At 47.2% G+C, this 13720-nt stretch overlaps 1 protein-coding gene across 2 annotated transcripts in view; it reads left to right on the top strand.

The window, feature by feature from the left end:
• LOC119456255 (mitogen-activated protein kinase kinase kinase 12-like) overlaps positions 1–13720 on the top strand; it is a 237110-nt gene that overhangs the window by 200771 nt on the left and 22619 nt on the right. For both annotated transcript variants that reach the window (XM_037717919.2, XM_037717911.2), the window contains one exon: positions 7722–7917. In XM_037717919.2, the coding sequence (XP_037573847.1) occupies positions 7722–7917 (196 nt within the window). The remainder of the gene's footprint in view (positions 1–7721; positions 7918–13720) is intronic.

Below are 13720 nucleotides of genomic sequence, written 5' to 3'. Positions count from 1 at the left end.
ACATGTCCAAGTTTATACAGCTGATAAAACTCCGTATAGCTCTCTACTAATTTGCTATCGCAATTGATGTTTCGCCTTTTGGGTGAAACTGCGACATTTTTTCTGGTTGTTCCTGTGATGGGATTCGTGACAACGTGTCAGCAACAACCAATTTGCTGTTTGGAACATACTGCAATTCAAACTCATACTTCAGCAGTCGAAGAAATAGTCGTTGCAGATGCGGTGGCATGTTGCCTATTTCTTTCTTTGAAATTGTCAATAATGGGTTGTTGTCAGTTTCGATAACGACATGTCTTCCAATGACATAATCATTAAACTTTTCACAGCCAAATGTTATGCCCAGGGCCTCTTTTTTTATTTGGGCGTACCTTCGCTCTGTTTCTGTGAATGCCCGTGATGCGTAGCCTACCGGGCGCCAGTCTCATCCATGTTGTTGGAAAAGCACTGCTCCGAGTGCAAATGCTGACGCATCCGTCGACAGTTTTGTGGAAAGCTTGGGATTAAAGATAGCCAGAACGGGTGCTTCCCTCAGCATCATTTTGAGCTGCGCCCACTCACACCCGTGAACATGCGTCCACTCGAAAAATGTGTCGTTTCTAATCAGGCTTCGCACATAATCATGCTGCAGGGCTGCGGTTCTAATGAGGCCTCGTGCGCTACCGATGGTAGCACCATCGGTAGCGCACGAGGCCAATAGAATACGGTTGCGTGGGCCGAGCGGCGCGGCGCTCCCTAGCTGATGCACAAAACAACGAAAAGTAAGCTGAGGGCAGTACGAGCGACCTAGATATTAGGGAGGCACGCGCTGCAGCCGGTTCAGCGGGCGGGCGTCTTTATCTCCAGGGTCGGTATAACTCAAAACCATTCCAATCTGTTTTTATGCCCATATGGGCGAGGCCTGAGCCATTTTGACTTATTATGAAGCGCTAATGGCGGATTTGGAATAAAATGTCGCAGTTTCACCCGAAAGGCGAAGCATCGATTGCGACAGCAAATTAGTAGACAGCTGTATGAAGTAAGGATATTAGATTTATTGGCCGTATAAACTTGTAAACATTTGCTTACTAACTAAATTAGCAAACATGGTGTCAGGCGTGCTCAAGCAAACGAACACATATTACTCCTCCTGCTAACCTCTCGCGGGAGTACAGCACTATTCTCCGAAGACTTCAAACTCAATAGTGACTCCTCTTTTCCGCCACTGTATTCAAGGCCTTCCTGAGCGACCAAAATGCCCGAATTTCATGGAATATCCGTCCCTAGAGCATTGCCTATGGCATTGCCCTCACATTCAACCCAAGCTGCAGTCAGCCCTCTCCACCATTACCACTAACATCCAGCCACGGTCAAGGACGGACTGGAACACTCCACCACTCCATGCAACTAACATTTTCCTGCTGGTGCTTATCTAGCACGTTAGAGACGTGTTGGGTGAGGACTGGTAGCTGACCGACCAGAGGTTAGCGCCGTACGTTGGCATAAAAAGAAAAGCTTTTTCTCTCTCTCACTCGATGAGCGCGGACACTCGCTGTCAAAACGTTGGAGTAAGGAAGCGCAGCAGCAGCAGCGAGCGAATTGACCTTCGTGCTGCCTCTCGCTCGAACGCGAACTAAGTGGCGGCGAAAACACAGCGCACGCGAAGCTATTAGCACTCTGTCCGCATCGCACATCGCGTTGAAAATAGAGCCAGCGCGGCCATGCCATACCCAGCAGCTGCTGGAGTAGAACGCCCCCTCCCCCCACCCTCCCTCCATTCCCGCCAGTGCGTGCGACGGAAGACAGCGCGCTTCCCCCCCCTCTCCTCTCTTGTGTGCGCGAGATTGAGCAGCCATCGTCGGCTCACCCTCGCACGCTTTCTCTCGCACATACAGCATACGGCGCGCAGCAAAAGAATGATGTTATCACCCCTGTACTTTATACAGAACATTACAGCGTCGACGATGGTAGAAATGCGCTTGGAGTGTCTATATACAGTGAAATCTCGATGATACGAATCTCACGGGGTCACGAAAAATATTCGTATTAGCCGAAATTCGTATCATCGAAACACAATTAAAACTAGCTAAATTAAAGAGTCGGAGGTGAACTCACTCAGGCACGCGCACGTAAAAAGCATTTACAGTATAGATCACTTATAACGTAACTGTTTATAGTGCAGAACTGGCTACAACGCGGCCTTTTCCGACTCCCGTTTACCCTCTCATAGAACTCCATGTATACGCATACCGCTTACAGTGCAGCTGCGTGAGACGAAATACCGGTTATAATGTGGCTTCCGCTGGAAAATCTCGCCGACAAGGGCGGTAGCGAGCACGCTTCTCAACGAGGTGCGCCCACCGGCGGGAGAGGAGATCAACGAAGGCGATGCGGAGGAGGAGCATGAGACGTGGAGCATGAGTCCAAGGGCGATAAAATCGTCACCGCGCACCGTATGTGCGAGTCAAAGCGCGCCTTCACGCACGGAGAGCGAACGCACAGGGGAGAGCAAACGCGACTTCCGTCACGGCCGGGCGCGCCAGTCGAGCCCGACCCTGCTTCCGTCGCGCGAAAGGCCGGGGGGGGGGGGGGGGGGGTATGGGAGGGAGGGGGCACCAAATGCGTATCTTAGAACCGGGCGCAAGGGTAACTGGCGACGCAATCTCTCACCGAAAGGAGCAAAGCGGGAAGGCAGCGCAGGAGGGAGGGAGGGGGGGGAGGGGGGGCGGCTTCTACTCTGCCAACAAATGCGTTCTTGTACTTTGCGCCTGTGCCGGCTGTCGGGGTTGTCGCGCGCACCGTATCTTGAAAGCAATCTCCACACGGCTCTGACCTTTGTATGCGCTGTGCTTACGCCCCTCAGTTTCCGTTGAAGCGATAGACCGCACGAAGCTTCGCTCGCTGCGGCGGCCGCGCGCAAAAGCAAGAAAAGTGCCGCTGCGTCAAACTCTTCGCGCCCAGTCGCGGCCTCCGCACTGTCCGGCGCCGCATCCGCGCCTCCGCACCAAAAGAGAAAGCCCGTGACTGCGCGCTGTTCTCTTTCGCGGCCGTCGGTGGGGCGGCGTTTATTCGTATCAACTGACGCGGGTCGAAAATCGATTCGTAACAACCGTTCTCTAGCACGTTGCAAAGTAATGAGGCTCAGCTGGGACCACAGAAAAATTCGTATCCTCCGGAAATTCGTATTAGCCGTGATCGTATCATCGAGATTCCACTGTAATTGTTATCGCAATAAAAACATATTGGCATAGTTTTACGTTATACCAGCCCAGGTTCGATTGCAGCTCAGTCTGTGGTGACATAGTGACCCAGAAATTACGTTACTCCATCAATTGGGCCGCATAATTTGACAACATTTTCTACTATCATCATGACTGTCGGCGCGGAAATATATAGTTTGATCGTAGTGCCATCCTTGTGGATTGCTATTACCTCTGGGAGGCAACTCTGTTCTAGAGCTAAGTTACACATTGCAGTTAAAACAGGTGCAATTATGTCCAAGCCTAATTTAATTGGCCTAATTTACATATCATTGGCACCATGGGACTTCAAATTTTTAGGCTGTAAAACACATCTTTAACTTCATTCTCTGCTGTGGGAAAAAACATTGTGCTTCCAGAAAAGTTTGTTGTTTTGTGAATTGATAGAGTATTTGCTGGATTGGGGGGGGGGGGGGGGGTAATTTTTAGGCTCTCCAACAGCTACAAAATGATCAATTAGGACATTGGAAAAATCTGCTCTGCAGTGTTGTTCACGAGCATGTTATCACAATTATATCTACACCGGTATAAGGCTGAATCTTCAGTCACTTCCAGGACAGCACAGAATTATTCACCACATCTTCAAAATAGGCTTGATAATATTCTTCTCTCGCAGCTTTTAATTTAGCGTTTACCTTATTTCTAAATATCTTGAAAGCTTTCAATTTGTCGATATCTTTAGTTTTAAGAAACTTCCAGTGCATGAGGTTTTTTAAGTTTATCTGCCTGTGAAGATAACTATTTATCCATGTTTTTGGACATTTTTTTTGTGTTTGCTGCACACAATATCCAGAAATAGCTTTTTGTCTATAGCTTTCGACAAAGGGTTTCTCATGGGCTCAGTTTTTAATGATCTAATGCAGGCATTTGATAGCATAAATCATAATATCCTATTTGCTTAGCTCGAGGCAATTTCCAATAGAATCAGGGCAACGCTTGACTTCAGTCAACGAAGAAAACAGGCTGGCTTCAGGAAGGGATATTCTACGATGGATCATATCCAGGTCATAAATCAGGTAATAGAGAAATCAGCGGAGTGGCCGCATTTCGATGGAGGTGAAATACAAAAACGCCCGTGTGCTTGCATTGTAGTGCACGTTAAAGAACCCCAGGTGGTCAAAATTAATCCGGAGCCCTCCACTACGGCGTGCTCATAATCAGAACTGGTTTTGGCACGTAAAACCCCAGATAGAAGAAATCTGCGGAGTACAGTGTGGCTTTCATAGATTTTGAAAAAGCATTTGATTTAGTAGAGATACCAGCAGTCAGAGAGGCATTGCGTAATCAAGGAGTACAGGAGGCATACGTGAATATCTTCGCAAATATCTACAAGGATTGCACAGCAACCTTGGTTCTCCACAAGAAAAGTAGAAAGATACCTATCAAGAAAGGGGTCAGGCAAGGAGACGCAATCTCTCCAATGCTATTCACTGCATGCTTAGAAGAAGTATTCAAGCTCTTAGACTGGGAAGGCTTAGGAGTAAGGATCAACGGTGAATATCTTGGCAAGCTTTGGTTTGCAGATGACATTGTCCTGTTAAAGGGATACGGACACAAAAGTTGCCGGGTGGTTTTTTTGCATCGGAACAAAAGTTGAACTGTTGAAAATGACGAATACAACAAGCTGCTTTGAAAAAAAGAATGAGAAACATCTTTTTTTGCGATTTTTTGTTGTACCTTGCCTCCAAGCGGCCACCAGCAGAAGCTGAAATTTGACGTCATAACACCCAACTGCGTGTGCGCGGCCAAGGTCGGCCACAGCCGTCGCAGTCTTTCCGGGGGTGTCGGTCCCTTGCAGCGTTTGTTTAGCCCCTTTTGGCGATCTTCGCACATGGTCCGTCGGAAACATTATCCCCGTCGGCGCTCCACGCAGGTGGCCCATCTTACATCTGCCTTCCGCGGTCGTCGCTCGGTATTGACACGTTCGTCGCGGCGGAAGGAAATTCCCAGACATTGCTGTTATAACAGCATCGTCGGTCGTGGCACACCATCCGCACGTTTCCCAGAGATGAGAAGGTGCGTAAACTTTGGATACCTGCCTGTCAGCTATCATACCCAGCCTGGAGACCTCTAAAAAATTACTTCATTTGTGCGGACCACTTCGTCGACGATTATTATGTGACCAGCCTGGCTGTGCTGAAAAGCCTTGGCATGCCGCTCAAAGGGCAACGCCTAAAGCCTGACTCTGTGCCATCGGTCTTCTCACGAAAACGCAAGGCAGAAATGATCAACGGCGCGTTTGAAAAGAGGAGGCGAAAAGATGTCGGTACTGTTTTCGTTCACTTGCAGCCTTCTTGAGCAGTGTGAGGGCGAGGCTGGGGCGAGATGCCCGAGGCTGGGCACGAAGGCAGTAATGTCTTTAAAAATGTTGGCAAAGCCTAAATGGCAAGTCCTGGTATCGGTGCAAAGTCCTATCGGTGCAAGTCCTGGTATCGGTGCAAGTCCTAAATGGCAAGTCCTGGCAAGTCCTGGTGCAAAGCCTAAATGGCAAGACCATGGCAATGTTGGCAAGTCCTAAATGGCAGCGGGGCAGACACAGCTCTGCTTCTCCACAGGTTAAAAGCGGGAAAAACTGGGGAGAATGCCAGACAGGTGCTGCCATCTGTCGGGCGGCTGGCGAAGTGGACGTGAGAGTCTTGGAGGTACTGTTACCTCACAGCAGTTGCTCACGCCGATGGCATAAACTACTATTCAGTCATCCACCCAGTGCTGAAGTACCCTGCAGCTGCCTCGCCTGTGTGCGCTTTGGAAAAAGCAAGTTTACAGAGGAAATGACAAATAATTCTTGCACAAGCGTCTAGTGCAGAGCGAAATGTTCGCACTACGGTTTGCGAAAACCTGACCGGCACTTCCACGGCTGCCTGCTCTTTTTCGTCGCTTGACGAGGAAGGCTCGTAACCGTAAGTTTTCATATCTCTTGCCAAGTTGGAATACTCCTCGTCTTGAGATGTGTACTCATCGCTGGTAGAGGCGCGATGGCGGCGTCGGCCCGCTTCAAATGATCGCGGCCGGCTGGCTGGCTATCCGACGATGTCATGACGTCACGCCTTCCAACTCCCGCGGGTCGGGGGGCGAGGCGCGCGCTAACAAAAACGCCAGAAATAAAGCCATCGGCTCAAGAATGAGCTAAGTGACTACTTCTCTTCGGTGTAATCACACACTGAGGATTCATTTTCAGCATTTTCTTAATATTTTCATATTTTGTGTCCGTATCCCTTTAAGCAACAATGGGGACAAATTGCAACAAATGATTGAGTACCTTAACCGAGAAAGCGTAAGATGTGGGGCTGAAGATTTATATGCAGAAGACAAAGATAATGTTCAATAGCCTGGCAAGGGAACAAGAATTCAGGTTCGCCTGTCAGCCTCTAGAGTCTGTAAAGGAGTACGTTTACCTAGGTCAATTACTCACAGGGGACCCTGATCATGAGAAGGAAATTTACAGAAGAATAAAGTTGGGTTGGAGTGCATATGGCAGGCATTGCCAAATCCTGACTGGGAGCTTAGCACTGTCGTTGAAAAGAAAAATGTACATTCATTGCATTCTACCGGTGCTAACATATGGGGCAGAAACTTGGAGGTTAACAAAGAAGCTCGAGAACAAGTTAAGGACCGCACAAAAGGTGATGGAACGGAAAATGTTAGGCCTAACGTTAAAAGACGGGAACAGAGTGGTGTGGATCAGAGAACAAACGGGGATAGCCGATGTTCTAGTTGACATTAAGCGGAAAAAATGGAGCTGGGCAGGCCACGTAATGTGTAGGATGGATAACCGGTGGACCATTAGAGTTACAGAATGGATACCAAGAGAAGGGAAGCGCAGTCGAGGATGGCAGAAAACTAGGTAGGGTGATGAAGTTGGGAAGTTTGCAGGCGCAAGTTGGAATCAGCTAGCGCAAGACGGGGTACTTGGAGATCGCAGGGATAGGTCTTCGTCCTGCAGTGGGCATAAATATAAGCTGATGATGATGATGATGAATGAATGAAAACTTAGTAATACCGAACAACATGCATGGGCATTATACTAGCGCGGTATGAACAAGCTGTGCAACAATACATTCCCGCTCACTCTCGGGGCATGGCTTGTCAGCAGCTGGTGTAAGATGGGGCTCGTACTCAGCTCGTAGCATAAGATATTGAACAAAGTGACATTCTAGCCTGTACATTGCAGCTAGTGAATAGGGCAATGGTATTAACCATTACTACAAGTTGTCGGGGTTCTCCTTTTATACCATCCATGTCATTATTGTTTCACGCCAATTTTGTCCCTCTAACCAGTCATAACATTTTTACTACACAAAATCAAAATAATTATGGCTCTTGGGCTCCATTTGTGGCCCTACAATCTCCAAAGTAATGAAGCATCTCAATTGTGGTGCACAAGTAGGTCGTGCAGCACCTGTTGGCAGTATGGATTTGCTAAGCATGTGATCAATTGTTTGCATTATAAAAGTTGTGCAAGAAGGTTCTTTCACCCCATTGCAGGCAGATGCGACAGGCAGTGAGTGGCCAGTCTATCTCCACTCTCAGCTCGGAGGGCAACCTGTCAGAAGAGGAAGGCAACACAAGCGAGTGCTCCAGCTGCCAGCCTGCTGAACTTCTGTCAAGCCTCTCCAACCCGGACATTCGTGACTGTGGACCGCGCCGTCCACCACCGGGGGTTCCACTTCGTCTCAAGCGGGTATGCTCATCTCTTCTTGCATGATGTGCACTAGGTACATGCCGCTCACACTGGCATTTAGGCTCAACTGTAATGTTTAGGCTCAAAGAATGCTCCATTTTACAGAGAAAAACTGTGCTCACTATTTGCAGTCTTTCAGGCCTGCATTATTCACACTACGACTCCATTTAAGCAAATCTACCCTAGCAAAAATTCTAATACAAAAACATAGCCTATGAGGTTATCGGCACTGATACAGTCTATTAGGTCTATTAGTGTATTAGTCAAATAGATCTATTGGTGTATTGGTCTATTAGTCTAATACCGTATTTTCCTATGTATAAGTCATTATTTTCTGAATTTTTCGTAGGTGCGACTTGTATACATGTTTTTTTTGTTTTTTGTTTTTTTTTTTTGCCGTAAAACTGCTGTCAAAATCGGATTTGATGCTATGGCCACGCGAAGTGCGCTGGGTTGACCTCCTCTGGCAGTTGCTATGGGTTGTATGCGCGCTTTGGAGGTACCAGGTTCTTCTCGTGATCGAGTTGCTGAGTGCTGTGCAAAAAGGACAGAGCAGCAGTGTAAGCGGCGGCAGGTCGACCGTGAGTCGACCGACTCCGAAGTTGTTGCATCTGCAGGTCGCCTTCAAGATATGGCGCGCACTGCTGTGCAAACTACGCAGTTGCTATCAGAGTACAAGCCACCCCCTCCCTCCCTCCCACTCTGCCTTCCCACTTAAAAAAAATTTAATTATGGGGTGTTACGTGCCAAAACCACAATCTGATTATGAGGCACGCCGTAGTAGGGGACGTAGTAATTTGGACCACCTGGGGTTCTTTAAAGTGCACCTAAATCTAAGTATTTATAAAGGCAATATTTTTAGGTGGATCACAACAATGTCCCATTTACAGTAGAACACACGGAAGAAGTGCCAATTTCTCAAATTCAAGACCATTTTTTTCTTACTATTGTGTTTGTTACGTGACAAAGCTCTTTTATTCAATTATTTATGTTTAAGACTGCCAATGCCACATAATAAAATGACCAATTTTATTAATTAATTAATGCAAGTGAGAAAAGCTGAAGTTTCTATAAACTCCAGACCGACCACAAGAAGCACAAGTTGTGCTCCTTGATTTTTCAGTAGATGCAGGAAAAATAATATGAAGACCAATAGTGGGAGCACATCAAAGTGTAATCTGTCTAAATTACTCACACAATGTTTCTGTACTTGTGAAATTTAGTGCAATTTAAAATTTATTTTTCTTGTGCACCGTGTCTCACCTTTCACTGTGAAATTTTGTTGCTGCTGTGGCAGATAAAAATTTTTTCACGAGAAATATTTTGGAAATGCACTTCCCCGAGTGTACAAGTTAGCCACAACATTTTAGATATAAAATATAGAGGTTGATTTCATGGTTGGTGCATTTTGCATGAAATGTCCCTTTTGCATTGATAATAATAAATACAAAAAATATTCAATCTAGGATTGACAAATGGGTTCTCAAATCTTAGAGCTGTGGTCACTGGGCCCCTTCAATTATGCAGTCCCGGACTGTCTGCAAACCATTCGCGGCTTCCAGTCTGACTAGCCCTGACTGAAGCGCACGTCACAGTCACGTGATCCAGTTGTCAGGGACTGCCCGAGGTTTTACTCGAAAGCACCGTGACTGGAAGTCATTCTCCTGGCTGCCGTCGTCTGCTCGTAGATAGCACCTCTACTCAGCATATTCATTATTGTGGCCTCCAAGATGGTGCAGCCTCGGAGGCCATGTCGCTGACACAACCATAACGCTTGCATAGTGGAATCGCAGCCTGAGCGCATAGAACATGCTCGCAAAGTGCAGTTTACGTCATGCTCTTGCTCTTTGTGCCACTTAACTGCTGTATTCAAACTCTCTCATTGCCTGCTAAATTTAAGCAGAATTCCCATACAAACATAAGCAAAAACTCAATTGTACCACGTCGCGGTTCACGCAGAAAGTGCCCGCTGATATTCTTAATACTTGTGAGACCGTCTATGAGAGGCCCAACGCGAGTCTCAGACAGAGCGCATGTACACCATCCTGCACGTCAAAAATCAAGCGCTCAAACTTAGCAACAGCAAGGATGAACATATGTGAGCAGCAATCGACGAAGCTCCTATTGTATACCATCCCAGCTACCGGCGAGAAACAGCCACATCGCGATATGCTTCCTTGCACACCATTTTCTCACCTGAAAGGCGAAATACACATGTTTACTACACGTATAGTAATGAGCATGACAGATTCACGAAACACGTCAAGAAAAGCAAGCATGTGCACCTGATCGCTGTGCTTCTCTCTTGAAAAGCATTAAGACTAAAGCTGCAGAATTACATGGCTCATGAAAAGCTCACTAATTGCACACAAAGCACCGATCTAAGAGACGTGATAGCTTAGTGCACAATATTTGCCATCTGTAACGCGCTAAGTACGCAGAAGTGCATGGCATCTTTCTTAACATGGCGGCAGGTGCCGTGCACATTTTTTTCAGACAGCCGTCGTCAGCTAGCTGCAAGAAATCTGCTGACCGCTCCGATAGTCTGCGGGCTGTTCGACACTTAGTCGTGAAAAAGCGAACGCGCTTCTGACAACACTCGGACTAGGGGGCGAAGCTTCTGACACTGTCTGAGCAAAATCGAATGTGGCACAGCAGTCTCAAGCAGTTTGGGACTGTCAGGGATTGTTAATTGGGAAGAGACTCACTGGTTGCTCTTTTTTTTCGAAGGAGCGCTTTTGCCCAATTTCATCAAATTGTTTTGCTTTGTGAGTGGTCTTTGTATACAGATGCTATACGATTATTTGTATTTCACACTGTGATCACACGTCCCATGAAGCCTACCATAATGGTGGTCGAAACTTGGAAGACCCTGCAAAGTTTTATTTGGTCGTATTGGGCTCGTACGGCATTGCAAGGGGTAATCTAGCCAGCATTCTTGTGGCCTTAGGCACGCTGCACAGTAGACCCCACATCCACTGTAATGAAATTTTGGACAGAGCCTAGTTTCAGATAATGCAATAAAGAGCAGCCTTTGTGCAATATTTTACATTTGAAACACGAGTGCATGTGTCGCAATAAAAGGATACCAAGACTGAGACTCAATCAGGAGACTAGTTTCTTCTTTAGTCTTGGCTCGTGGGCAATACGATTGTATTGCCTGAAACAATAAAAACTTCAAACCAACACCTCTATTAGCGCTTGCCAGAACATGACGCAGACTGTGCGGCTCCATGACCTGACAGACAACATCTCAGATGAGGTGTTGGTGGCTAACCACAGTGCTTTGTAATATATTGGACCTGACTTGCTGGTATTTATGTCATGTCTGCTAACCACCCTTGTCTGCATAGATGATGTAGGCTGCTAATAAGAAAATTAGACAATTACCATCCCTGCAGATTTGACAAGATTGGTTCAATAACATATACTACTCATTTATAACTGATTTAGTCAGAGTGAAAATTTGTTGCAGTTAGCTTTTAAATGCAAAGTGGATTTTTGAGTTGGTGGCTGGATGCTTGAAGCACAAAATGAAAATTTGAGGTTTTTATAGTTCCCACTGTAAAGCCTTGGTGGGCAGGTATACAGTAGAACCTCGTTCATACGTTTTGAGGAAAGAAAGCGAGAAAAACGTACTAACCAGGAAAATACACGATTCAAAGTAACTAAAAAATTTGACAGACTGAACTGTAGTCGACATCTACATAATGCGAGGTGTTGCACGAATTGGTGCGGCACGAGACGCCAACGCGCGTTGAGCTGGTGGCTTCGGCGGCCCGAGACACATTTTGTTGTTTCCCTAATGCATAGTGTTTTAAGACGGTGACGGGAAACGGAGACGAAATCGAGCTGGCGGGCGATGCTGGATGCCGCCGAAGTGAAACGCGACGCTCGCACTGTGCTGCCTGCAGCGGGGAACGGCAGTGCGTTTGGGTTATCGCCTACTAAAAACATGCAGTAAGTACACTACCAACGGCACTATGCTCCACGCGGTGTAAAACAGATAGGTGAAGATGCTTATCACAATAGTGTTGGCGGTGATAGCTGCGAATGCGACGTGCGACGGCCTGGGAGGTGATGTGCTGGTACCGGAATAAGAAACTGAGTGTGCGCTGTCATTTTCACACGAGACGGGCGGGCGAGTATGGCGGTGAAGCTGCCGCGGCGGGCTGTTCTCTTACGCGAGTGTGCCTCAAGCATATTCTTGTTTACATGGAATATAGTGGCTGGAAAATGTATAATACGATTGCAGTTTGGCGATGTACAGAACATTGGTGCCAAAAGATCATGTTTTCCGGAAACGTATGAGCAGGCAGAAAATAAGCGCAACTGTATTGGGTATTTTTTTTTGTGTGTGTTTGATCGCGAACTTTGGCGCTGGTAAATCGTACGTAGCGGGATTGTATCAACGAGTTTCTACTGTATATGGTGCCTGCAAATTTTTGCCAGACAGCAATACGGCTGAAACTTTTTATCGCTGCCTTATGCCTTTTTGTCCAACCCGAGAAAGCCCTTTGGATTGTTTACTTCTGGAGCCTTCTGCGCTAGTAAAACTGTTGAAAAGTTTGTACGTTGTGTAGTAGCTTTGCAAACCCAACTGTAGCTTTGTTGCAATCAAGTGGCAGATATTACGCTCGCAGGCTTTACTGGCAGCAGCTCATACGAAGTGCGCATGGATTTTCAGCGTTTCACTGGCTAGCTGGCAGTGGCTTACGCCCACTTGGTTACAGAGCACACACGCTATTAAAAGCTTGTGTACTGTGCTTTCAACTGAATTTCCACTACGCAACCATATATTTTGTAGCGATTCTTACTCTCTTGTAGCACCTTCGCTTTTTGATGCAGAGAGGTATATAAGTTGTGGGGTCTCACACATGCTCTTGGGACAAAGGAACGACAACACAGTAGTGCAAACAATCAAAAGGGCATTTATTGCACCTTTCATACACTAATGCACACTAGACAAATTACTGCCAATAGAACATTCACATGGGCGCGCGACAAATCAAGGAAGTCCGACTCACCGTGACCCGATAGCGAGCGAATACGTTCGCCCCATGCAATGACACCATCGCCTAGTCGTTCACGTGTACGGTCACGCGAACGGTGGCGCGTTCGAACGATCCGTGTTCGTCCATACCGGTGCCCCGCTCCGAGCCACGCGAGACGTCTCGCGAAGCGGGCCGGCGCACGCGCGGGACGTCCGCGTCGCTCACCGATCCCAACCCAAAGAGAAAGCGCCCTCGACCTTTCTCTCCCAAGTCACCCCGCCGTTCGGCGGCGTTAGCATCGCGACACTCGCGCCATATCCCGCAATGCGCCGCAACCACCACGACCGCCGCCGAGCTTAGCCACGCGGAGAAGCCGGACTACAGGAGACATGCAGGGAAAACAACATCAGGGCACGCGTGAGAGTCGCGCATCCCCACAAAGTTTACACGCATTACATTCAACTTTGCAACACTAGAAATTCACACTGAAGACGTTATTAGGACGCGTAATGAATGACCCTTGTAAATTTTACTGCGCCAAGCAGCCATGAGGTAGGAAAGTGATCGGCGGCTGTTCCCGTAACGAGAGACTGTTCATGATTTCTTAAGGTAAGAAATTGTCGACAAGAAATTAAAAATGTTTTGACACGTATGACAAATCGGTGAGGGTGCAAGTTTTGCATTCGGTGACGCTGATTTCAAATGTCATGCTCATTTTTCACCGATGCTGAAAAAGCCAAAGTGCACCTTGTGAAGGAACAAACGTTACCGTATTGAAACCATCGCTCAAGGCAACTAACGCTTTGTTG

Source organism: Dermacentor silvarum, chromosome 1 (assembly GCF_013339745.2).
Source record: "Dermacentor silvarum isolate Dsil-2018 chromosome 1, BIME_Dsil_1.4, whole genome shotgun sequence".
Lineage (NCBI taxonomy): Eukaryota > Metazoa > Arthropoda > Arachnida > Ixodida > Ixodidae > Dermacentor > Dermacentor silvarum.
This window is presented reverse-complemented; position numbering and strand designations above follow the sequence as displayed.